The sequence below is a fragment of the Hydractinia symbiolongicarpus genome, chromosome 7 (genome assembly GCF_029227915.1).
Source record: "Hydractinia symbiolongicarpus strain clone_291-10 chromosome 7, HSymV2.1, whole genome shotgun sequence".
Taxonomy (NCBI): domain Eukaryota; kingdom Metazoa; phylum Cnidaria; class Hydrozoa; order Anthoathecata; family Hydractiniidae; genus Hydractinia; species Hydractinia symbiolongicarpus.
In genome coordinates, this window is record NC_079881.1 from 16,367,771 (window position 1) to 16,394,082 (window position 26,312).

General features: G+C 32.7%; 2 protein-coding genes across 2 annotated transcripts; one reads left to right on the top strand and one right to left on the bottom strand.

Moving 5' to 3' along the window:
- Positions 1–890: 890 nt before the first annotated feature.
- Positions 891–9,547, top strand: LOC130648725 (eukaryotic elongation factor 2 kinase-like). Its single transcript, XM_057454800.1, has 13 exons — positions 891–1,269; positions 1,593–1,739; positions 4,618–4,712; positions 4,794–4,831; positions 5,163–5,337; positions 5,446–5,601; positions 5,686–5,818; positions 6,030–6,189; positions 6,493–6,688; positions 7,178–7,330; positions 7,616–7,798; positions 7,927–8,042; positions 8,219–9,547. Exons 1-13 carry the CDS (start codon positions 978–980, stop codon positions 8,493–8,495), a joined length of 2,121 nt encoding a protein of 706 aa, XP_057310783.1. The 5' UTR covers positions 891–977; the 3' UTR covers positions 8,496–9,547.
- A 1,644-nt stretch (positions 9,548–11,191) lies between these two features.
- On the bottom strand, positions 11,192–24,437 carry LOC130649351 (centrosomal protein of 131 kDa-like). The gene is made up of 19 exons (XM_057455614.1): positions 24,255–24,437; positions 24,004–24,073; positions 23,249–23,342; positions 23,002–23,065; positions 20,950–21,723; positions 20,751–20,888; positions 20,230–20,391; positions 19,292–19,490; positions 18,232–18,410; positions 17,709–17,885; positions 17,062–17,294; positions 16,545–16,731; positions 15,970–16,097; positions 15,500–15,725; positions 15,159–15,382; positions 12,949–13,188; positions 12,359–12,487; positions 11,992–12,052; positions 11,192–11,718 (listed from the first exon to the last, which is right to left on the bottom strand). The coding sequence occupies exons 1-19, from the start codon at positions 24,366–24,368 to the stop codon at positions 11,647–11,649; spliced, it is 3,471 nt and encodes a 1,156-aa protein (XP_057311597.1). The 5' UTR covers positions 24,369–24,437; the 3' UTR covers positions 11,192–11,646.
- Between the last annotated feature and the right edge of the window lie 1,875 nt (positions 24,438–26,312).

The window sequence follows — 26,312 nt, forward strand, 5'->3', positions numbered from 1 at the left end:
TTAAAGCATTGTGTTGGCCCTGCATGCCTTGTTCATTGAAGTTTTTTGGAACAATGCAGGAAAAGTGGTATAATAATAGGGTAAATAAAAATAGGGATTAACAAAACTTGATATAGAAATGTTTAATTTGGTGCAGATGTCATTTTAATTATGTTAGCAAACAATAGAACCACGTAAATTGCTTCATGTTTTATTAAACAAATAAAATTGGCTGTTAATGACAACCTAATTATCCCAGATCATTAATTTTGTTAATCTTTTGAAAAAGTAGTTTTATAAAATTACACAGCAATTGGTTATCCACTATGGAGATATATTTGGGTATATATAAGGATTGCATTTTATATGCTGATGGAAACATACTTTCCTAGTTAAAGCAGTGTTTGTTCAATTTTACAATCATGTGGAGGATTTATAATTCATTAGAAGTATAATAGATTTGTTATGTTTTATGAACTTTTGTGACTTATAGTTTAAACTTTAGAAGTAAAAGAAGAAGAATTTTTGTGTATATACTAAATGTCATTTTCTGAAACAAATTTTTACAAATCAATATTTGGTCAAGTTTTTAAATATAATTCCTTTCGATAATAACTTGTTATTATTCCCCCGGAACAACACATATTGTATATTGTCTGTGTTTTCTTAATAAATACAAAGTTTCTAGGCTGTGTTTTATATATATATATATATAGCTTTTATGTAAATATTTGTTCCATGTTAACTCATTGTTGTGATAAAAGTAGATAAGCCCTATGTTGGATTTGCAAAGTGGATTAGTAAAAAAGCAATTTTTTTTATAACAATATTTTTTATTTCTTTGTGTTTTTTTTGTTTTTTTGTACACAACAAAAAAATTTATTGATACATCTTTGGTGATTAAATAACTAGTAAGCATAAAAAGCTGTATTTATCTTTAGATGATTATGTAAAAATATTAAAAAGTTAAAACAAGACCTTGGTAGTTTGCAGAAGACATGTCCTTCTCTTCAACGGATGAATTTGAGATTCAGGACCTTCTCTCCAGCACACCAGATGAAACATCAAATGGATTTAATGGTGGACATGTCACTGGCACGCCGAGAAAGAATATCAATTGCTTAAATGGACATGACAAAATCAGAATAGAAAACGGAAACTATCTTGATGTCAATCCAACAATCACTGAACAAAATGGACACAACAAAATGTTGTTGGGAAAAAATTTAGAAAATATTCAAAATCTTTGCCCTCCAACAAAATATGATAAACAACATTCACAAGATGATGGTAAAGCTTTTATTAAACAAATTTTCATATTCACTCAGAGTTTTATCTTAGTAAAACAATGTTTTTTTCTTTCTTGTTCTGAATATTATGTTTATTTTGCTGTGCAAGTCTGTTGATATTGTGTCTCAGAAAGGAATTTTTCCTGGAAAATATTAGAAGAAAGACTCATGGATATTTTTTTGAAACAGAGTGACACTTAGGAAGACACAAATTTTGCAAGCTATTACAAAAGTGGAACATCTAAATCAAATACTGCATATGTTGATTGCATGCTAGAAGTTAGTTTAATGCATATTACTGATTTTTATAAAATTTTATTGTAGTTAAAGAGGTTGTTTCAGCTTGGATGAAATCGAAACAATCATTAAAACACACAGTTTCTGCGCCGGGAAGCCTAAAACTGCATTGGCTAGGTGCTATGGAAAAGGCTAAGGCTCATGAGGATCCATGGAAGTTATATGATATTATAGGTATATATTAAGTTACTATTGATCCCTTTTTTATTCAAATCTTATTTATTGTTGTCAAGCCTGGGGTCAACCTGTCTCTAACCTAAACCCAAACGTATCTCTATATTGGAAAATAAGGCTGTTCGATTGATTTTTTTCTCAACCTACTGCTACAACAGATCCTATCTTCTATCAACTTGGTCTTTTAAATTCTCACTGATTCCACTCCTAAAGCTCTAACAGAAACCTACGATATTAAGATCCATTAACACCATTACAATATCAGGAACAAAACTGCTTGAATGCTTGACTACTTTCTCTCAAACACTACTTACTATGGTACCAACTCAATTAGATCCCAATGCATTACTTCCTGGAATATTTTTAAAAAAATTACCTTTATCACATTGTCAAATTCTGTTATAAAATATAAACTCAACAGATTTTTTCTGGACATGACCCTTCAGTAGTGTGGTGCGTGTTTGTACATGTGTACATCCATGTCAATTTTTTTCGTCCTTTTATTATTATTATCATTATTATTTTTACCCTTTAGTTTGTATCGGGAAAATGAAATAGTATTTTCCCTCCCTATACACTTACCCCTTTTTACTCCCCTGTGCTATTTGGTGGCCTTCACATTACTATTAGCCTTGCTATGGTGTTGGTCTCCAGTCATTGAAATATAACTATATATAACTGGTTATATATTGTATATTACACCCACTTTAATTTTTAACTTTTTCTATGGCAAATAAAATAAATTGAATTGAATAAGCGAATTGATTATCTTCTACTATTTGCGGATTTGAGTGAGATGGATGTTTGTTAAATTAGAGTAGAAGATCTTGAGCTTTTTACAATTTCTGCGGGAGACAATGCCATAAAGCTATATTTTTAAACATTATATACATTTAATGAGGGCAATATATCTAGGTGAAGGTATTGCCTGCGGAAGCATGAAACATTTACGCAGGCCATGAATAAGCATCTTTCAACTCAGTCATAACTTAAGTATAATCAAAGTATTATATATAGAGAGACTAACTAAGTTTTGTGTTGGAATCCTAAACCACAAATATTTATCAGAAAAAAACTATGGAATAATTTGTGAAGAGGATTACTTTTTGCTGGTCTAAAATTTTAAAAATGATAATCATCCTCACAGTAAGCTCTAAATTTTAAAAAAGAAAACATGTTGTCAGAATTATTTTTGGTATACATAGCATGCAGTTTTTAGTGTTTGTATGCAAACAAAACCCTTTGAAGGCCAATTTTTTGGTAAATACTGAACTTTTAAAAATGAAATAACTAGACTTTGTTAATGGATGATATAAAAATATTAAAAAAGTACGATAAACTGTCCAAACCAGTTTTTATCAAGACCAATTACAGCTAGCTATACACTGCTATAAATAAATATATAAACAGCGTTAATTGTGCAATTGATAAAACCGATTTATCATGAGCGATGAATCGAGTGCAATTGAAGCAATGAGCTGATAATAAATGCTGCTTTTTATCTCACCTTATGTACCCACATGTCTTAAATCTTACAATTTATACACATTTATTAAGATTTTACCTTCTCTTTTTGTTAAGTTGTTTACCCTCTGTCTATCTAAACATCTTACCAGTTGCGCAAAAACTGGATCATTACACAATGTAGTCCAGCATTCTCAGTAACTGTTCAGCTACATTTAATATAGCTGTTTTAACAGTTACTGAGAATGCTCCATTAAATTTATCCTGAATTTTCCAATACCTTAGAACAGTTAATTATATTTACTATATTTACTTCAAAATATAGGAGTTATAACATTCCATACAAGTTAGGAAGGGATAAGACTTCATTAGTATTTCAAACCACCTTGATAAAGTTCCCATTTAGGATTTAGCAGTACCTATTTTAAAATTCCGTAAAACACGCTGTAATGTACAACATAATGAGTGTATTCTACTTTTACAAGTGGATTTGTTGATGATGTTGCCAAATAAATTTTCTCATCCCTGTACTCTTCCTTTTCCTCTGCCTCCTTGAGGAAAATATTGACCAGTTCTTTTGCATCTTCAATAGCTATCACTAGCATTTCTACGAACAAATCCAGGAGCTAGTAAAGCATCTTCGTTTTCAGTTAAGTATGCAGCACTTAACTGAATGGCAGTTCATACCAGTAAGAACCAATAAACGTTCATCCGTACTTATGTTAGCATTTTTCAAAAGTTTAAAAGCTAATATTTCTGAAGGCTATTTCATCTTTTGTTTCAACAGTTTCTTGTACTTGTGATCAAATTTTGAAATGTAGTCTGCTGTGGATTGTCCTTGTTCACGCCGATATTCTTTAAAATCATCAAACTTATCCCACATATCTGCTAAATCGTCCTTTTTAAGCTTTCTATCAGGAAACACTAACAATGTATCCAGACCAGTGTTTGTTTTTAAGTCATCTATACTGAGTTCATCAAAACTTTCTCTTGAATACCCTGTTCACTATCTTCAGGTAACGACAAGGCAATCACAATACCTTGTTTCGACTTCGCTAAGTCTGTAATTTCACGCCAAGCTTCTAGCTCTACACGAAAACGCTCATAATTTTTCTCTTTAAACTCTGGAGGTTTGATCTTCACCGACATGGTGATTAACCTCTGCTACCATTGATAAATTTGACAACAATGTAGATTAACGCCAATCAGGGGACCAAGCCCACTATCTATTATATACACTAAAATATACAAAGCATATATCAATTAACAGCATGACCTGTTCATATATAAAAACATTTTTTTCCTGTTAAATGTGATGGTAAAGTTATACACTATGATCAAATAGTGTTGTAAGTAAAATGAGATTAACCCTGACATGAAGATGATTCAGTGAAAAATATTTATGTGTTTTTAGGCTCCTGTCCAACAGAAAGTGCACGACGATTTAGATACAATGCATTAAAGAAAAAATGGGTGCAAGATATTGTCAGTGTAAAAATGGAAGAGGAGGTATATGTCATAATTTGTGTATTTTTCAAATTTTTAAGATATCGTAACATGCTTTTGGTTTACACTGCCTTTCTATTTCAGTCTTTTGGTCAAGGAGCGATGAGAAAATGCTACAGAATGTGAGTATAAACTACGTGTACAATGAATGTTTAATATGGATAGGTTAATGCTGATGTCGATAAAATTGTATATAACTGTCTTTTTGAGTTTATTTTCTACAACTCAGCTAATTCCACCTAATCCTAATTAAAAGAAAACTTTTTCTTTGTGCTAGCAATGTTCTGCAGAATTGGAATGTTACAAATGGCACAGAAGAAAGAAAATAAAGTAAATAAAAAATAAAATTTACAGTAAACAAATATTGTAAATTGTAAAACAGTAAAGATGGTGACAATGTAAAAGAAGAGATTTTTTTTTACCTGTTTATGAATAATTTTTTTGAATTTACAGGAAAAAATTGTCAACCATGGTACATACAGATGACTGGTCTTATGCTTCCAATGTTGTAGCCAAGCGATATATACACACGGATGTCATGCCGAATGTTTACTTTAATGATGTGAAACTTCAAATGGACGCAAAATTATGGGCGGAAGAATATAATCGACACAATCCACCAAAAAAGGTTTTTCTTGTTGTTTATTTTGTTAATTTTTTTAATGAAGTTTGCATTTAAAAAATAAAACTGTTATAACACTTGACGAATAGAGTGTAGATGTTTTATTCACTTTAGATTGATATCATCCAAATCGCCTGTGTTGAATTATTCGAGCGTGAAGGATCACCCATGTATCATATCGAAAACTTTGTTGAAGGAAAATATGTGAAGTACAATTCCAATTCCGGTTTTGTGTTGCGTGAAGATGAACATGTCCGAGCAACACCACAGGTAATCTTTCATTTTTGTTTTCGTTTTAAGGTGATATTTAGTTATTATTTAGTTCTCTACAATTTTTATTTTTCCATCTCGTAGGCATTCAGTCATTTTACATTTGAGCGTTCCGGCCATCATGTGATGGTTGTTGATGTACAGGGCGTAGGAGATCTATATACTGATCCGCAGATTCACACGGCCGATGCAGAAGAGTATGGAGAAGCTAACTTAGGTATAAGATCAATGCATGAAATATATTTTTGCTTTGTTATATTTTAAAATTTCAAAAAATGTGATTATGATCTCGGTTATTGTATGATCTAAAAAAGCAGAACGAGTCCCTAGGTGAAAACTAATATCGACAATTTTATCAGCCTTGTCTTAAACAATAAACTCGACATAATTTTTAATGTTGATTGATTTTATGGTTTATGCTGTGTTAGGTACCAAAGGAATGGCATTGTTCTTTGCTTCGCATCATTGCACACAAATTTGTGAAGATATGAACCTAAAAAAGTTTGATTTATCAGAAACTGGAATGAAAAGAATAAATAATATCAGTTCTTCAAGCAGTACTTCCACTGAAGTGAAGATTCCTCACAGGTCAGAAGTGTTACCCAGTGGAGCACACCTCAAAATTCCTATTTTGTCCCTCCTGTCTTATGTTTTCTACAACTTAGGCAAATCCCAATTTAACGAATGTTTTTTTAAAAGTTTTTTAGAACCCTGGGTCTTTAACTATGCCGTTTTCCTGCCTAATCTAATACATTTTCTTTCTGTTCATAATTTTCATCGAGTTAATTTCCACAGTCATCAATTGAATGACATTCTGTACAGCAGCTTGCAGTTATAGAAGCTCCTACGAAGTAAAGTTTTTACATACGATGTGAATGTTTCTCGTTTTAGTCCGGGACAAAAGTTATTGCCAATGTTCGATTTAGTGGAAAGACTCAAATCTATTGAATCGGATGACGAGCTTAGCCCGGTCAGTCCGAATGATGACTCCAGGACGCCGTCAGTATTTGGTAGCACAAATAGTTTGGTTGGTGTGCCAACAAGAAGAAGGAGAATGTACTCAGAAATGGACAGTGGTATGAGCTCGGTACGAAACATAACTTTTACTGCTGGACAGGGGCAATAACGTCTTAAAATGGAATGTGTTCCTGGGAAGTTATAAAAGTGGGGGCAAATCTTGGAAAATATAAATTTTTCTAAATTTGATTTTGGCTTAGGTCTATTTTTTGGTTGTCAAGTTAGGTACACTGTATACCATTATTGTAATTTCTGTTTTATTGAACTAAATTACTTCTGGATAATGATAAATATTTCTGCCATACTAAAAATTGAAACAGGACAATTTAATTTATTTACGCCGTTCTAAGCGGTTCATAATATCTTCGTGGGTTATCAGGGACTTGGAATACTTGGAGAAAAACGTAATACTCAAATAAGATAATCAAATAAGTTGCAACCTGGCTAGGATGATTGACAGTTAAATATCAATATTCTCAACACTAAATTTTCCAGGGCATCAATTAAAAGGTTTCATCAATTTACAATGCTAACAATTTTGTTCTCTTTTTCTTTTCAGGATGACGAGTGTTCACATGAGAATTACTTCAACCAACATGAACGTAAAGGCGCTAACGTTGACGACGACCTTAAAATTCTGACATCAGATTGTATTAACAAGAGGTTGGAACTGCTAGAATTTGAAGAGCGGCAAATTTCAATCATTGGTGAGGTGAGCACTGTTGATTTTTATTGTGTGAATACTTAACATCGCTCGTGTGACCACGTGATACCACCTGTACGACCACATGATACCACCTGTATAACCACGTGAAACCACCTGTGTGACCACGTAATATTGCCTGCATGACCACGTGATACTGACTGTACACCGCGTGATATCGCCTGTATGACCACGTGATACTCACTGTATGACTACGTGATAACACCTGTGTGACCACTGTTGACTTTTCCAAGTCAATTAATTTTATTGGAAACATTTGTTTCATGTATTTAGATTCATTACGACTTGGCAGTTTACAACAACGTTGGTCGTTTCACTGATGGCGAGCCTGATAACGAGTCGAGTTTATTCCATTTAAATAAAGCTGCCCTGTGTGGTTCTCTGCAAGCCAACAAAGTGATGGCCATGAAATACTTTAACCTACCAACAGATCAATTTGAGACGGTACAAATCCGAGTAAGTCAATCACTTTTTGTTATCCTAACTAGTGTGGTAGATGGCGTAGAGTTTTAAAACTTTAATCGGTAACATCAATTAAACTTTTCAAATGCGTAACTTAGTAAAGAGTGATTTTATATCTACAGGAAGACCATGATCGCGGGATGGACTGTCTGCTTGAAGCTGCAACGCACGGGGATAAAGACTCGATGATTAAAGTTGCTCAAGCTTTTGATACTGGAATTAATCTTGGTGATTCGAGGTAAATTTAATATAATCTCTACTGAAAAAAAATGTTAGCATTGGGTCTTGGCAAATAAATTTAAAACTATAGATACTAGAACAACTCCACTGACAAAATTCTATAATTTGAACGACATTTTTGTACCCCTAAATGTTTAAATTATAGTGTTTTTATAAATCATGCCTAATTCACAGGAAAAAATCGTGGACAGAAGCTTTGAAATGGTACGAAGCTGCTTTAGGTAGGTTGGAGGCTGGTGCTGGTATTGGAGGCGGTATCTCTGCCGACCAGATCAACGCAAGAATGGCTGAGATATGGCAGCAAGGTGGTAATGGCGTTGAGAAAGACCCTAGCTACGCTGGAGAGTTATACACTGCAGCCGCAGAAGCTGCAATGGCTGAAGGAAAAGGAAAACTATCTACTAAATATTTCATGTTAGCTGAGGAAGCATGGGGAGAAGTGGAAGATTGATTCGTTTAAAATATTTGATCCAGTTTGCGTTGTCATGTTCATGGAAAAAAGAAAACAAAAACAAAAAATTGACGTGATGTGCGAAAAAGTCACAGAAAGTTAGTTGCGTTTTTTAAACACGTTCTCACAATGCATTTTTTTAATACACGTTTTAGCGTATACGTAAGCATGAGTTTTTAAAGCACGTGTATTTATATGCAGTCAACTCGACCCTGTTCTTTGTGGTAGAAGTACCCTTAAACGCCTATACTTTTGCTTTATCAAGACGAAAGAACAGGTTTAAAAGTTTTTTTTTAATGTTTAATTTTTTTCCACATTTTTTTCCGGAATTCCATGTTTTATAAAGCACTTTTTTTCCTGATAAATTTCCTTGTCAGGGACTGATATAACATTTTTATGAGCAAGGACTCTTCAAAACGAGACTGACTGTGACGAAAATGTCAGAATTTTAATCTTTTTGTCTTATTGTACAGCTATTTGGGTATGATTCTCATTTAACAATTTTATATGACAATTGATATTTTTAACGACCTCTATTGATATTTTAAAGACCTATATGGAGTAACGTTTTTATTAAGTTAGTGTTTGTGTTAGTATATTTAGAGAAAAAAATTTAAGCGTTAATCCGTAGGGAAATGTGTATATATAGGAAACCCAATACACCCCCCGCACGATTTTATGTGTTGCATACTTTGACTTTCGTCCACTTTGGGTTGTTCTGGTTTTTATCAGTTTCGCGCGCGACGACTAAAAAGTTTTGTCTGAATCTTCGTAGTTAGCAAGTTTTCAAGCAAGTAATGATAAAAGATCTGGGTAAACAAATTTAAAACATTTCTTCAGTTTACGAGATCTGTTTCTAAATCCAAATTTAGTAGATAAAATTTTAGGTTGTTACAAAAGGGTAAAATTTTACTTTGTTTCAAACCAATTAGGTAAAATTTTAAATATACATATTATGTACATAAACGTGTGAAACAAAATGAGCATTATATTTTTCGGAGTTTTGACTCTGTGATTGTAAATTATTTCTACAAATATCAAGTTAAAATAAATGATTGTATTTTTATTAAACGCGGAATGCTAGTGTAAACCGTTTTTGTCTTTTGAGTCACCGCCAGGGCGCTTATTTAATTATGGACTCGTTTAAAGGGTGGTTTGAGATAGATCTAAACTTTGTATGGTATTTTGCAGAAACTTTAATGAAAGAAATTATTGCGAAGAAAAAATTTTCAAGCATTTTTTGAAATTTAGACCCTATTCGCAAAATCCGAACTTTATCGAGAAGTTGCAAAAAGTTTAAACAGAAATTGTCAATGACAATTTCGTTGCGATTTTCTTTCCATACATTAGCTTCGTTTTCTACGCTGCTTATATTCAGGATCGAAAAGTTTTTCTTGGTATCTACTGAAACGAAGGTCGGCATATTTGCTGAGCAATGGTTGTGCAATTTTGGAAAACACTTCCTTGTTATTTCAATGAGAGAAGGAACTCGTAAGAAAAGCCGCAAAAACCCAATGACAAACAAAATTAAACTAAATTAGAAATCATTTTACAGAAGTATTATCCATTTCCAAAGGTTTCTCCAATTTTTTTCTTAGAGAGTATCCAGGAGTTCTAGGAAGTTTCATGGACTTAGCCACCCTCATTTTGTTGCAAGTACTGTGTGTGAAGCAAAGTACTGTGTGTGTGAAACAAAGTAACGTGTGTGAAACAAAGTACTGTGTGTGAAGCAAAGTACTGTGTGTGAAACAAAGTACTGTGTGTGAAGCAAAGTACTGTGTGTGTGAAACAAAGTACTATGTGTGTGAAACAAAGTGCTGTGTGTGAAACAAAGTACTGTGTGTGAAGCAAAGTAATGTGTGTGAAGCAAAGTACTGTGTGTGAAACAAAGTACTGTGTGTGAAACAAAGTACTGTGTGTGAAGCAAAGTACTCTGTGTGTGAAACAAAGTACTGTGTGTGAAGCAAAGTACTGTGTGTGAAACAAAGTACTCTGTGTGTGAAACAAAGTACTGTGTGTGAAGCAAAGTACTGTGTGTAAAACAAAGTACTGTGTGTGAAACAAAGTACTGTATGTGAAGCAAAGTACTCTGTGTGTGAAACAAAGTACTGTGTGTGAAGCAAAGTGCTGTGTGTGAAACAAAGTACTGTGTGTGAAACAAAGTACTGTGTGTGAAGCAAAGTACTGTGTGTGAAACAAAGTACTGTATGTGAAGCAAAGTACTCTGTGTGTGAAACAAAGTACTGTGTGTGAAGCAAAGTACTGTGTGTGAAACAAAGTACTGTGTGTGAAACATAGTAATGTGTGTGAAACAAAGTACTGTGTGTGAAACAAAGTACTGTGTGTGAAGCAAAGTACTGTGTGTGAAACAAAGTACTGTGTGTGAAGCAAAGTACTGTGTGTGTGAAACAAAGTACTATGTGTGTGAAACAAAGTGCTGTGTGTGAAACAAAGTACTGTGAAGCAAAGTAATGTGTGTGAAGCAAAGTACTGTGTGTGAAGCAAAGTACTGTGTGTGAAACAAAGTACTATGTGTGAAGCAAAGTACTGTGTGTGAAACAAAGTACTGTGTGTGAAACAAAGTACTGTGTGTGAAGCAAAGTACTGTGTGTGAAGCAAAGGAACTCCTTACTTTTAACACAGTGGTCAGCATTTTAGGCTTGTGGACATCTTGATATTTTAAGAGCACAAATTAATTTGGTTAAAGAATTTAATATTCATTTAATTATACAATAAATTACATGGTAAAATTACATAAAACAAAAAAGAAAATGTCATCATAGTCTAAATATATAATATATATACAATATAAAACAAATATATGGATATTTACAAGAGAAATTGTGAATAAATAAAACACGAGCTATATTCAAAACTTTCACGATTTATCTCAAGAAATTCTTTTCAACACTCAAATTTGCTTACGTGAAGAATGTCATAAAATAACTAGATCTCGAAAAAATTAATTCTCGAAAGTTTGCAAATATTGTTCGATATGCCAATTTGACTTATTGCCCCCCAAAATAACTTCGCCATGGTTTCACTGAAGCAATAAATCTTGCTTTAGTTTTCAACATAATGTGTCATACATAACAGTGAAAACACAATCTAGGTGCGTTGTTATTCATAAATGCTGTACTAAGAACACGTGTTATTTCGTCAAAAGTTTTTTTCTTTGCTCAGCTAGTAATTGTTCTAAGTGCTCTGCCCGTTTCTCAGCAGCCTACAAAGTAAAAATAATATTCATAACAAATATAATATACAAAATATAATCTCCAAACAAACTATTCCACTTAAACAAGAATATATCAGGTAAGATGAGACAGCATTGGGGAAGGAAAAAGGAATATTAGCTTTCCAGAGATTAAAGATGGTATGGAAATTTTTTATTTTCCTTAAATAAATTTTTTTCACGACATTTGGCGAAACACAAAATTGACCTTCCTAGCCACCATAATAAACCAAATACGAGAGCAAAGATGGCGGATGTACTTACCGTCATTTGCTGACGCAGCATTTGTGTGGTCTCTTCTTTTTTCGAGATGGCTTTCTTTACTCTAAGAGCAACAATTTCCGTTGAGGGGTTGAGACATAAAAAAACAGAAAGGTTGGTCTTGGTTATTGATGGGTTAAAAAACTTTTAATAGTTACGAGGAGATTTTCAATGTTCTTGTGAAACTATCCGTTGCAGTCTATACTAACCAATTAAACGTGCAGCTGTATAAAGAAACTGCTTGCTTTAGAAAATACGACTGGAGAAGAAAAATTTACATTTTATGGACGATAGTGATGGGTTAATAACTAAGATTTTTCGGTTTTCTTTAAATACTTTTTGTAAAAACTAACCGTTAAATTTTTCTTACCTTTTATGAACTTCTTCCATTTCATCTTCTTTATCTTTCGTGATTCGATCCACATCAAAGCGGTGACGTGCTTTTTCTTCGCTCAACTCGTTACGAAGCCGTTTCGATTCTTCTTCTAACGCGACTAACCTTCAAGATGTAACAAGTTGTAAATAACACCGCCATTATGCAAGAAGAAGGGTTTCACTAAAACCCACTTCCAAGAATTTTAATAGTAGCATAAAAACCAAGTTGTATAGCAAACTACAAACTGCAAACCACATAGTAACTTTGGTGCGTTTTTTCAAGCTGTACATTAAATAAATGCGTCACAACATTTATAGAGAAAATCTTCTTCAGGGGATCAAAACTTTTTTCAGATCTTTCATTCTTCATTTCGTGAAAACTTATCCCCTTAACGTAGATATAAACGTTAAACATGAATGGTAGTAGAGAAAGATACCCGTAGCAATTTTGGAGCTAAATCAAAATTTTGGCTTTAGCAACTAAAATGGAATGAAAAGTGGAGTTGCTTTACGAAACACAAATAAGTACAACTCTATTTTATGTTTAACCTCGTTATTGTTCGATAAGTGACTCCATAAACTCACCTGTCAGCGAACTCCTGTCGAATGATATCACTAACTTTTCCCCTCTCCTCTTGTAAGCGATCTGTTAATTTCTTCATGTCTATAACCTCTTGCTCCTTCTGCTTTGCTTCACTCTTTAAACGAATGCAAGTGTTCTCCATGTCTTCAACACGCTCCTTCATAGTGCTGCATTTTTCTTGAAGATTTTGTTCGGAAAGCTCGAGTTCTTTTATTTCGTTTCCGTACTTATCTCGTATTCGTCTAAAATATCGATAAATTAATAAATCAATATTTGTTTTTTTTTTTAAAAAAAAACAACAAGGTAGAATCGTGGAAGATAAGTTCAACATAAAGATCAAACATGAAGAATGTCATATCATATAAACTTAAAGGAGGATTTTCACGAAGCGAATTGAACGGCGAATTCGACGGCGAATTGTATCTGACCATGCGCAGTTTTGTTTGTTTTGATCGCCGTTCAATTCGCTTCGTGAAAATCCCCCTTAAGACTAAGTACATTCGTTAAACTTACAACAGAGGCTTTTCTGATGCAGATTTATTCTCTAAACACTCAGGTATTCTCTGTTTTCCCATGTCACCATGACGCTATGTGCAGGCCAGGTCAAATAAAAGAGCAGCCAATTTGTTTATGAAATAAGAGAGCAACCAATTTGTTTATGAAATAAGAGAGCAACCAATTTGTTTATGAAATAAGAGAGCAGCCAATTTGTTTGTGAAATGAGAGAGCAGCTAACTTGTTTGTGAAATAAGAGAGCAGCCAATTTGTTTGTGAAATAAGAGAGCAGCCAATTTGTTTGTGAAATAAGAGAGCAGCTAATTTGTTTGTGAAATAAGAGAGCAGCCAATTTGTTTGTGAAATAAGAGAGCAGCCAATTTGTTTGTGAAATAAGAGAGCAGTCAATTTGTTTGTGAAATAAGAGAGCAGCCAATTTGTTTGTGAAATAAGAGAGCAGCCAATTTGTTTGTGAAATAAGAGAGCAGCCAATTTGTTTGTGAAATAAGAGAGCAGCCAATTTGTTTGTGAAATGAGAGAGCAGCCAATTTGTTTGTGAAATCAGAGAGCAGCCAATTTGTTTGTGAAATAAGAGAGCAGTTAATTTGTTTGTGAAATAAGAGAGCAGCTAATTTGTTTGTGAAATAAGAGAGCAGCCAATTTGTTTGTGAAATAAGAGAGCAGTTAATTTGTTTGTGAAATAAGAGAGCAGCTAATTTGTTTGTGAAATAAGAGAGCAGCTAATTTGTTTGTGAAATAAGAGAGCAGCTAACTTGTTTGTGAAATAAGAGAGCAGCTAATTTGTTTGTGAAATAAGAGAGCAGCTAACTTGTTTGTGAAATAAGAGAGCAGCCAATTTGTTTGTGAAATGAGAGAGCAGCCAATTTGTTTGTGAAATGAGAGAGCAGCCAATTTGTTTGTGAAATCAGAGAGCAGCCAATTTGTTTGTGAAATGAGAGAGCAGCTAATTTGTTTGTGAAATGAGAGAGCAGCTAACTTGTTTGTGAAATAAGAGAGCAGCCAATTTGTTTGTGAAATAAGAGAGCAGTTAATTTGTTTGTGAAATAAGAGAGCAGCCAATTTGTTTGTGAAATAAGAGAGCAGCTAATTTGTTTGTGAAATAAGAGAGCAGCCAATTTGTTTGTGAAATAAGAGAGCAGCTAACTTGTTTGTGAAATAAGAGAGCAGACAATTTGTTTGTGAAATGAGAGAGCAGCCAATTTGTTTGTGAAATAAGAGAGCAGACAATTTTTTTGTGAAATGAGAGAGCAGCGAACTTGTTTGTGAAATAAGAGAGCAGACAATTTGTTTGTGAAATAAGAGAGCAGCCAATTTGTTTGTGAAATAAGAGAGCAGCCAATTTGTTTGTGAAATAAGAGAGCAGCCAATTTGTTTGTGAAATAAGAGAGCAGCCAATTTGTTTGTGAAATGAGAGAGCAGCCAATTTGTATGTGAAATAAGAGAGCAGTCAATTTGTTTGTGAAATAAGAGACCAGTTAATTTGTTTGTGAAATAAGAGAGCAGCTAACTTGTTTGTGAAATAAGAGAGCAGTCAATTTGTTTGTGAAATAAGAGAGCAGCCAATTTGTTTATGAAATGAGAGAGCAGCTAACTTGTTTGTGAAATAAGAGCGCAACCAATTTGTTTGACAAACAAAAGAGCAGCCACCTTGTTTATGAAATGAGACAACAGCCATCTTAGTTGCAATTCAACTTACTTGATTCTATTTTCAGCAGCGCGTTCAGCCTCCTCTCTGTTGACAGCAGTTTCTTGTTCGAGACGTGCAATCACCATTTCGATTTCTTTATCACGTGCGTCTAGCACATCCTCCTTCAATTGTCGTTCTTTAGAAAGAAGTTGAGTCTCCTGTTTTTTCATGTAATTCTCAATCCATTGTTCTTTTTCAATGTCAATTTGTTCTTTATAGTTTTTCATATCGACCTATAAAATTTCATACTCGATATATTATTATAAAATTTTGTACTATCTTTTATAAGGTCACATGTATTTTAAATTACGACACCCGTCTAAAAACATAACATCCATGCACACACTCACCTCGTGATTTTTTTGTAACTCTTTTAATTTTCTTTCGTGGTCTTCTAAAGCTGCGGTGAGTGTTTGCTTCGCAGAAGCTTCGTAAGCGTTTCTTCTATCGTCGAACTCTTTTTTCATTTGGATAGTTTGTTCAGCACACCTTTCTTTTTCTTCTTCAATTTCATTGTATAAACGGCGACGTTGTTGTTGGTATGATTCTTCTTCCTCACGAAGCTGGGTTTCAAATCTAAAAAACAACGAAAAAAAATATTTAAAAGTTATAATACACCTTTCTCGAATTAGTACCACCCATAGTCAGTGCCACCCGTAGTTAGTTCATGAAATTTTTAATAAGACGTGATTTCGTTTACTTCATATAATTCATAAACACTGACGTAGGTAGCCATTATGAATAGCCTAAGCATGTGGCCTTAAGTGTAAAAACGCCAAAGAAATACAAAGATTTATACAAAGTTAACTTAAAAGCAAACCTTTGCCTAGCATTGTCTCTTTCTTTTCGTACAGCTATTTCTTTCTCTTTTTCAAGTTGACTTCGAACATCTTCAATTTGTTGAATATATTTCCGCCCAACCCTTTCATCTGCTTCGAGCACTTCTCCCTACAAAACAAAGTCTACTTGTAAATTCATAACTTTTTTGTTCTGTGATATTGTATTTAAAGTTAAATGAAGGTCTTACAAATTTCCAATTCATGAAGCCCTGTTTCCAATAAGCCCCCGCCATTCTTATAATAACCCTACCCCCCAAAACATTTCTAACAAATAATCATTTGTGGGCTTAATCGAGCATATGTTTTTCTTTCTAAAAGACATTGTGTTATTATTCAAAAAATTATGAATCTTTAGGGACTAGCTGATTTTAAAGAAGTTTTTATCAATAAGGCTAGTAAGATCTAAATGCGGAAATCCTCCAAAGAAAATGATCGGCAAAAATTCTATCAGTAAATCACGTGTGCAAAACATATGCTAGGCCGAACATAAACATACGAAAATAGTGATTGAACACGCTGCAGAGAATTACACTTTTTTTAAAAACAACATGTCAACCTGTTTCATGGCTTTTATCTTTTTGATTTCAGCTTTATGTTTTGCAATTAATTTTTGAATATCTGGCTCCAAGCCTTTGACAGTCATTTCTTTGATTTCTTGTGTTTTCTCATGTATCCACTTCTCCCGACGCAATTTCTCAGCAGCCTCTCCCACTTCTTTTTGTTTCTTCAGTTCAACAGCATGACTATATGAGAAATCAAAAATTTACAATTTTTTTACAAGTTTTTTTCATGGGGAATGGGGTTATATGAGACTTGTAGCACGTTGGTTTTAATCTCCCGTTATCCAACACGTGTTATAGGCTAGCAAATATGACAATTTTGAAAGCTTTCTTTACGTTGAATTAAACTCATGATACTTTTAGAATAATATGCGAATAATTTTTTTGCTTATTTATTTAGGTGATTGGCTGTTAGCCGGTTCCTTCTTACGTATAACAACCAATTAGCGTCTTTTTCCCATGACAGAAAAGTAAACATTTAGGTTAGAATTTTCTTGCACAAAAAGTTCTCACTTTTCTGTAAGTTGCTTTATTTTTGTTGAGTACTTTTGATCAATGTCTTTAAGTTTGGATACTAAATCTTCACATCGCTGTGTCAGCACTTTTTTGTCATCTATAAGTTGGTCAATGAAGGATAAATGTCTTTGTATGGTGGCTTCATATTCTTTCCGCTGCAGCGATAGCTGTTGCTTGTGTTCCTTATCCATTTCGCGCAGTTGCATTGTCGTAAATTCTTTCTGTTGGCCCTGCAGTTAACAAGAAATAAACAAAGTAGAAAACCTTGAAATACTTGATTATTTACCTTTCAAAATCATGTATTAAAAACACATGGTTATATTTTTTTATTAACATTTTTTTAGCTTTGTATATTATTACCAGGAAATGTTTCCAAGATAATTGCCTGCATACGATCTTACAACACCTGCGCGAAGTGCGCATTATAAGAATGTTAAAACGTAAATAAACACGTAAAAAGAACAAGCGGTGAGAGAAAGAGATCTACACAAAAGAAGTAAGTGTTAGTGTAAAGTTAACCTGCTGCTACAAATTAATGTTGTGCTTATAATAGTGTAGGAAAGACTAGCTGTATGAAAGAATCCACTGTGAAGGATCCAATAACAGTTTAATATCAAGTATAGCAATACACATCGTAAACTTACCATGGCTTTTTTCATCATGTCAACAGTTCGCTTATTCTCATCTATTTCCAACCTTTGTGCAGTGATGGCATTACTGATGTCTGATGCAACCTGTGAAGCAGAATCTATCACAGAATCTCGTTGAGCACTCACTTCTTCATGGGGTATGTTCTTTGATTGATACAACACTTTTGATTGCTAAAAGTTAATTGTAGTTGTTACACACAATGCATTGTTATGAAATTATACAGGACGCGGAATTTAAAGATATCGAAAATTCCTCTAAAAGTAACAAGCGGATATTTTTACCTAGCCTCTATTATAATAGCCGTATTCCGTCTGTCTGTCTGTGCGCGGACCCCTTTTTAATACTTGGGGAGAACTTTTCATGACAACCTAGTACAAAGCGTTTATGCCGGACACACATTCTTTAAGTATAAATTTATCTCGGCAGTAGGGGTGGGAAGGGGGGGGGATATATACCAGAAAGTGTATGGTTATTATGCTAGCCATAAAAGTTACAGGGTAAAACGGAACAACTTACGCTTAGCACTTCACTTCGTACATCATCTTCCACCTTTTCCACTTCATCCAGAAAACTCATAATAGTCTTTAGCTTGTCTTCTGATAACAAGGATCCAGGCATCGGTTTCTCTTCACTCATTGGAAGAGCATGTACTTCTTCTGTGGACAAAGAATCTTTATTTCTTCTTCCTGGATTTCCTGAAAATAAATTTACAAAAATGATTTATCAAACCATTTACATGAAGTTTAATTTCGTAGGCAATACAAAAAAATATTGTAAAATGGTTATGATCAAAATAAAACTTATTTCGCTATTGGTTTTATTATAAAATGACCAAAATGAAATGAAAACACATACCTACAAAGTTTGTACATGTTTAAAATCTCATTTTGAGGTAACTTTAGACTTAAAGCATATCGAATTGTGATGCATGTAAAAGCAAAAAAACGAATGTACTCATAATTTCACTGTCATTTTTTTATGTCGTCATATTTATATGTTACAAGGTTCTAAAACTTTAAAACACCCAAGGTAAATGCAGACATTCCCGTCTAAGTAATTTCTTTATAGTGTTAACTGGTGGAAAAATGCACAAAATATAGATGCAGGGTATATGTATGATGGGTGAAGATCTAAAGAACTGGTGAATCTGCAGATTTTTTCACTGACTAAGGATAAGTTTATTATATTTACATACATAATTACAAATACAAGAAAATCTATAAAGATAAAGATACAAAGTTTTTTTATATCAACTGATAATACTTGAGAACCACAAAAAACCTGTGCTATAATTACCTAAAGGAATTAATTTTTCAGAAAATGTTTGTGAGAAATATTTGAAAATAAAATTTGGTAATTCCTAATATTTCGTGAATTTCTTAAAAAAAAGAATTTGATGGCTTTTTTAAGGGCTATCAGTAGAAAACATAAAATATAAACTACTGAAGTTAAAATTCACAAAATATATAATATGTAGCTCTAGATTTCTATATTTCTATATTTTTTTGAAATTGATAAAATTAATTTCCTTAAGGTAATTTGTGTCTCTTAAACTGATGGAAATGAAACTGCGTACCCCACAATTCAACAGATGACGATTGTGTAAATCCAATCGGCTCATCTTCAAGTTCTTTTAGCGTGTTCAATAAGTCATTGAATGTTGTTTTGCCGCTTTTAACATCAGCTGTTACCACCGTAGATTCGTCTTCAGAGTGACTGTCGATTTTGGAGTCAGCATCTAAAAACCTGGGACTATTGCTGCCTCTGCTGGATGACTAAAACAGATACAAGATTAAAATATTTTTTTACAATTTTGATTCCAATATATCTTAAGTAAACACCACAAGCATTCACACTGTATCAAGATATATGTAGAAGATTTATTTTGTTCTAAAAAACTTTTTAAAAATTTCTTGTTCCAAACAACGCTATGTGTTTCGCCTGTTTCGAGAAAGTTGGCTAAAAAATAAAATATTCGTAAGTAAAACATTAAGACGCATGCAAAAAATAAAACATGAGCTACCTTAAACTAATTTGTTTTTAAGAAAACAAGTACTGTTCAAACTACTCCATTTGCATGAAAATCCAAAATGATTATCTCTATTCAAGAACATTTTCACGTTTTTCACTGCAGTAAAAGAATAAACAAGAAGACCGGCAAATACAAAATTTCATTTTCACAATTATTATTCCGCTGTTTTTAGAGTAAGCTAAAAAAGTTGCTTGTCAAAAATTCTGACTAAAAGGTTTTTTTTTTTAAGTAAATTTCCAGTACATGCTTTTTCCTGAAGATTTTTGCACCTGTGCAGAAAAAAGCACATGTCAAGTGTTCTAGGTGTGCTACAACTATGCTATCAGTAGCTAGCCTTAACTAATTTGCATGTTAGTGGAAGTATGTGTGTTATCACATGCCTCTCCTGAAAAACCCTGCAGTACACTCTATAGCACAACAAATGCGTAAACACTTGTTTTCTATACACATCTATATCATTTAGCAAAATAAAAAAATTTCACCTCAAATATTTCATCAACCTTTCTTGCAACACTGCTAGCTGTATCAGGTCGAATCTCCTTTTGTTTAGTTTTCTTATGAATTTCATTCAAAGGTTGTTCAACAGGTTTCTGTTTTGAATTCTTTGTTGTAGATGTAACTTTTCCATTAGATTGCATGAATTTCTATCACATCATATTGTAAAAAATATCAATATTATTATAAAACAAAAACTGAGGACATTACCAGAGCATATTGACCCATATAGTATTTCTCGAGCTTGTGAGGCCTCACTGGAAAATAAAAATTGGGTTGTGCAATAATCGATTGCCTTCAAACCAATCACACTGCTTGATTTGATTATTTTTACTTACTTCCTGCTCACTCACTCAATAAATTTTCTTGATATGTGTAGGAATGTATAAGAAGCATAAACAATATCATAGTTATTTTTGGGTAATAAAATTCTATACACAGAAAAGTTTAACTGAACACACAAACACCAAAAATCACACTTCAAAAAAACAAAACAAATAAGCAGTACCACTGGTTTATCTTTTTTTTTTCTTGACTGTGACTCCCTCTTATTATGCATTTCATCAATAATTTTTTGTCTCGCCAATCTTGCTTTTTCTTCTTTTTTTGACATTTCTTCAAATTCTTCCACTTGTTTTTCATATTCCTATAAAGATACAATGTGTGGGCTCACATAGTTACATTACAAAAGATTAATTCTAGCTTACCTTTTTTCTTTCCAAAGTTAATTTAAATTCCATTTCTTTTCGCTTGTTTTCCATCATTCTTTGCATAGCAGCTGCACCAGCTGTTTTCCGTATCCGTATTTTTCTCCACCATAACTGTATACAAGCAGCAGCCAACTCCCTTTTTCTATCCATAAATTTTTTATTTTCGCCTTGTGATTTTTGTGATTTTTCGTAAGTAGTTTTTTTTACATTTCCGTTTAGCAAAAGATAATCTTTCTTCTTTAAATTTTCAGAAATTACATTCGTACGAGCTTTAGAAGTGATGTTTTGTTGTAAAGAAGATCTTGAAGAATTTTTATTCACATTTTTAGAGCTACCAACACTCGAATTGCTGGTTTTTGAACTTATGGAGGATGTCTTTTTAAGTGTGCTTTTTTTGGTTATAGGCTTGCCGCCCCAACTTCTTATAACTGTTTCATCATCGTCATCCAATTGCTCTAGATTTACATCATTGTTTACCTCTTTTTGCCTTGCATATGGAAATGGCTTAATATTGACTGTGCTAGTTGCACTACTTTCCTCACTTCGATACGTATCCCATGTATTATCAGTTTTGGAAGTATCCTGCGGAAATGTGTCATTAGTTCGTGCAGTATCCACCGATAAGTATTCAAATAAACTCTTTTTGTGTATTTCTCCTGTATTTTTATTGTGAGGAGGACTGGTTTCTTTATCACGAAAGTCTAAAAAATCATCTAGTGATGGTCTTGTTGGTAGGTTGTATGTGTCAATGGTAGAAGCTTCACTTCTTGGCTAAAATAAAAACACTATGATTAGAAATATAATATGCACAAAGCAAAATGATGGAGAATTTGTATACAGCATAAAATTGAGTCACTTCCAACCTTTCAACTTAAATAAATTTTTTAGTTACATAAACTTCAGTGACGAGAGAATTGAACACTGACAGAGTTTCTCAAGTACCAAATTTCTTGAGGATGTATGTACGTTGTATGTTAAAAATATAACCTTAAGTGCCTATACTTTCAGAATTTTTTTGGAAAAATGTAGACATTATGCAGATGGAAAATAAAATTCTTCTTAGAATAGATACACATATTTAGAACATAATATAGATAATAACTTTAATTTAACGGGTACTTCTTGTTAGATTGAGATAAGTCTGACAACAAAAGACGCCATTATACCATGACTCACTTTTAAAAAAACAGGAGCTCTTAAAAATTTTCAGCTACAAGAACTCATTAAGAATTTATTATAGTATATAGGAACAATAGTGCATATGTGATAAATATCTGTATTAGTAATCCAGCACATTATCTTCCCGATTGCTTACTTGTACCAATAATTTCTTATAGCTACATAATCTCCTTTTTAAGCTTTAGAGTTCTACAAATTCTAAAAGATACAAAAACTTCTTGACAAACGTATGTGATTAGCTGTCCATTCCACTAAATTTGTGATACATTTTGTAAACTTCTTATTAACTTCCAAGATTTCCAAGACAACTAAAAGTTTTGTTTCGTTTTTTTCAGAATTATAATTTCTTTTATTGCATGGTCCTTAATGTAGTAAAATGTTGTGGCATTTAGAAAGTTTTGATACAAGCTACACAGGTTACATTAATCTCAGCTAAAACCATATAAGATGATGTAAATAAAAAAATTAAAGGATGATAAAATAAAGGAAAGTGTACTGTAATTTGTTGATTCAAATTTGGGAGTTTTCGAAAAAAAAGTGGATTAGTCTGTTACATGAAAGATTAAATTTCACAGTAAAAATGTACTTAAAAAAATTACTTATTTACACAAAGATGATGACGCCTGTTTTTTTATAATTTAGTGGCAATGTAAATCCACAAGAAATGAATTTCTGGTTATGGACATTGAATTTAAAAAAAAAATTAAAACCAACAACTTTAAATTAATATCTCAAAAATTCTATGAGGTGTACTGCTATGCACCAAGTCAAAAAACTGAACTTTTGGTGGAACAGAAATGCACTGCGCATGCAAAGAAATAATTCAAACCCTGGGAGTTTGTGTGAATAATGAATTAAAGTTGCACTTACAGTATCTTCTATTGATGGTTTCAAAGACCAAGCAGGCCTTCGTGCAGACTTTTTACCCTTTTGGCTGAAAAAAATAAATAAACAAGTAAGATAAATACATTGAGTGGTTTATGCTTGCTTTCACATACATACTTATTGCTAACTTTAACCCTAAAATTTAAATTAACAAAAAGGTATAGTATCTTTTAGTTTTATCCTTACTTAAAATCTGGCTATATGGTATTGTCAGAATCAGTAAAAAACAAACCCGTCTGTATATGATACATTAAATGATTGCGTTAACTGTGGTTTAGGATTCCTCAAGTTATCTTGACTACTTGTAACAGTTCTTCCACTGTTGCCTAAATATAAATAATAATAACTTGAGAGGTTTCCCAACTAAACAATACATTATATTCGAAGGAGCAAATTTTAGAAGATGCTTTTTAGGGAAAATATTTTGACACATTTTGACACACATTTCTTTCATTCTCTTTCACATTTCTTCATTTTTCTCTGTCTTCAATTGTGTGCTAAGGACTGGAGGTCAGTGAACACATATACCCTCATTTACAAACAAGCACCATATTTCCAATCTTCATAAAATTGTAAAATTTAACACAAATGATCTTAATTAGTTTTTTTGTAAGCCCAATTTTTTATATAAAAAAAGTTGAGACAAAAACATTAGCACTTTGCGTCAACTACAAACTTTCTTTACATAAAAAATAAATCCATTTTTATCAAAATAAATTTGATATATCCCAGCAAAAAAATGCCATGCATACAGTGCATACAGTTGGAATAAGGCCTTCTGGGACACGAGGTGGCACTGTATAGTTGTTTAAAAAATTATTAATAATAAAAAGCGAAGTTTTCAAGGAATAAAGTGATTTTTTAGAGATTTTATAATTCTTGTCAACCAAACAACACAAAACTACAACTGAAAACTGATTACATTGGATTCCCCTTAAAAATTTTAGACAATTCCTATCAAATTATAATCACAAATAAAGAATATACCTCTCACAGTTTTCTTATTTTTATTCATCTCCATTGGTGAAACTGATAAAATGTCAGAGACACTAGAACTCTGAAACAACAAAAATAAGTGTAGTTTGAACAATTTTTACTAATTAAAATCTTGCCATTATAGAAACCACTGTGTACAAAAAAGTTTTCTATCCCGATGAATTCTATCTTCAAATCACAAGATTTATGGCAAGTGCAAACGTAAAATACCAAACAATTTTATTAACCTAATTAATTCTTACAGTAGATCTTGCTGATAGTTTTCCATTAGATTTCGTTGTACTTCCCTTCCTCTTTACATTAGGAGAAGCACTTCTCAGATTCCCTCCAGAAGAACTTCTTCTTAAAGATGACATTTTTAATCACCAAATGCATCCATAAATCAGAGAATTGTTTTTTCTTTATACCTAAGCATAAATTTGGACTATAATATTTTGGTATAAAATTAAAAAAAAAAACAATCTACTATGATGATAAACAAGTTTGCTTTGAGCAGCAAAATTTGTTGCTATACCTTCCTACTTATGATGACTGGCCAAATGCATGATAATGAAAACAAAATATAAGATACCTCTTCAAATGCATGATAATGAAGATAAAATATAGGATACCTCTTCAAATGCACGATAATGAAGATAAGGATAGGATACCTCTTCAAATGCACGATAATGAAGATAAAATATAGGATACCTCTTCAAGTGTACGTGTGACAGCAAAAAGGTAAATGATAAAGGCATAACAAAATAGTAGTTAGCAAAAGTTCATTATTAAAAAAGGACGTAGAAATAAGTTTTATTTTACTGAAGTCATGCAAAAATTGCACGATAATGAGCAAATTTATTATATAAACATTTTTTTTGTGGTTCGGTTACAGAAAAAAATTATTTCACTGACTAATAGCATCTAACTAAAGTTTAAAACGTATGTTTATGTTATGCATTTATTCGAAAAAGTTATACTTGTTATTATTTTTAACCTGATAAGTTTTTAGAAAAGACATTTTTTTAATAGAGCTAAATGAACATTCTTAGCTCATGTTAATTGTAAACACTGCAGTAACCTCTTCCTTGCCTTGTACTCGAAGAAACAGAACTTCTTTACCAGTCCTTTTAGTTTTTCTTGTGTAGTGAAATAATAACACAAATCTTCTTAAAACGTAGGAGGCCTTAGGAGGCATCTAAAATTGACCCTAAGTTCTCTCTGAACAATATATCCTTATACATATTTATAAATTATTTAGATGGTATAAGCAGTCAACAACAAAGCGCTTTGGTGTCATCACATTTTTACACAACACATGTTGGACAAGTTATTGACTTATATAGGAAAAAAGTATGGCATGCATACACTGAAAATTTTAAACTGTGATTGCGAAAATGTATATAAATATGTTGTTAAAATGTATATTATATTAGTATGCAAAGAAAATAAACTATCACCATTACTGCATTAATTTTGTACATATGTCACTTGAATAAAACAGGCATTGACAGTTGGGATGGGTGGCCCATCTTTAAACGCCACAGTTTTTTATTCAAATCTTTAAATTGCTATACACACAGGCATTGATAGTTGAGCCGCCCAATCTGTCAGGGCTCCAGGCCTGGTCGGGAAAATTAACCCCCGCGAGTGCTAAATCGCTCACCTAAATTAATCTGTGTGAACGATCCACATGCGATCACAAAAGCTCATGCAAATTAGTTTGCGTGAGTGGTCAATGGAACAAAAAGTTACGACATGCACATGCTTGATCTGTAAAATAAAACTAAAAATAATCCAGTTGTCGCCGATCAAAAATATCAACAAAAATACTCGATCGAAAGCCCTTAAAATTAGAACTTTTTGCGTCGGCAATAAAACAACGTGAGATTCATTTCAACTGATTTACGTCGGCATTGTGTCAGCAATATTACTTTGTAGTAAAATTGTTCAGCTGGCAATATCTTTTGTCATTCAGCTTTTATTAGGGCTAGACCTCTCATAAATGATCTCCTGTATGGGGTCTGTTGATCGTACTAACTGTGTGCTATGACAAGTTAGGTGATAAACATTAACCCTCACTTAAGCTAAATTTATGACCAAAGGAAGTCAATTCCCCAAAACATATAGCTAGCTAGGGTCCAAAGCCAAGCGTCTTAGTTTTTGTTTAAATTCACAAAAATGTATTTCAAACGTTTCCCTATCCTCTAAAACGGAAAATAAATCTAAGAAAAAGGCTACAAGTGCCAGATCAAATACAAGAAATTGCTATCTTTACTCACAAAACAATGTTGTCTTATTGCTTTATATATATTTTTCTT

What these genes read in the sequence shown, in the direction of transcription:
- LOC130648725 (XM_057454800.1), top strand. Translation starts at nt 978, where the DNA reads ATGTCCTTCTCTTCAACGGATGAATTTGAGATTCAGGACCTTCTCTCC. An exon ending in GTATGGAGAAGCTAACTTAG is followed by an intron (nt 5,819 to 6,029) that starts GTATAAGATCAA and finishes ATGCTGTGTTAG; the next exon opens with GTACCAAAGGAATGGCATTG. An exon ending in ATTAATCTTGGTGATTCGAG is followed by an intron (nt 8,043 to 8,218) that starts GTAAATTTAATA and finishes CCTAATTCACAG; the next exon opens with GAAAAAATCGTGGACAGAAG.
- LOC130649351 (XM_057455614.1), bottom strand. Translation starts at nt 24,368, where the DNA reads ATGTCATCTTTAAGAAGAAGTTCTTCTGGAGGGAATCTGAGAAGTGCT. An exon ending in TAACTTTGGAAAGAAAAAAG is followed by an intron (nt 20,889 to 20,949) that starts GTAAGCTAGAAT and finishes GTATCTTTATAG; the next exon opens with GAATATGAAAAACAAGTGGA. An exon ending in CGACAGGAGTTCGCTGACAG is followed by an intron (nt 12,488 to 12,948) that starts GTGAGTTTATGG and finishes TACATCTTGAAG; the next exon opens with GTTAGTCGCGTTAGAAGAAG.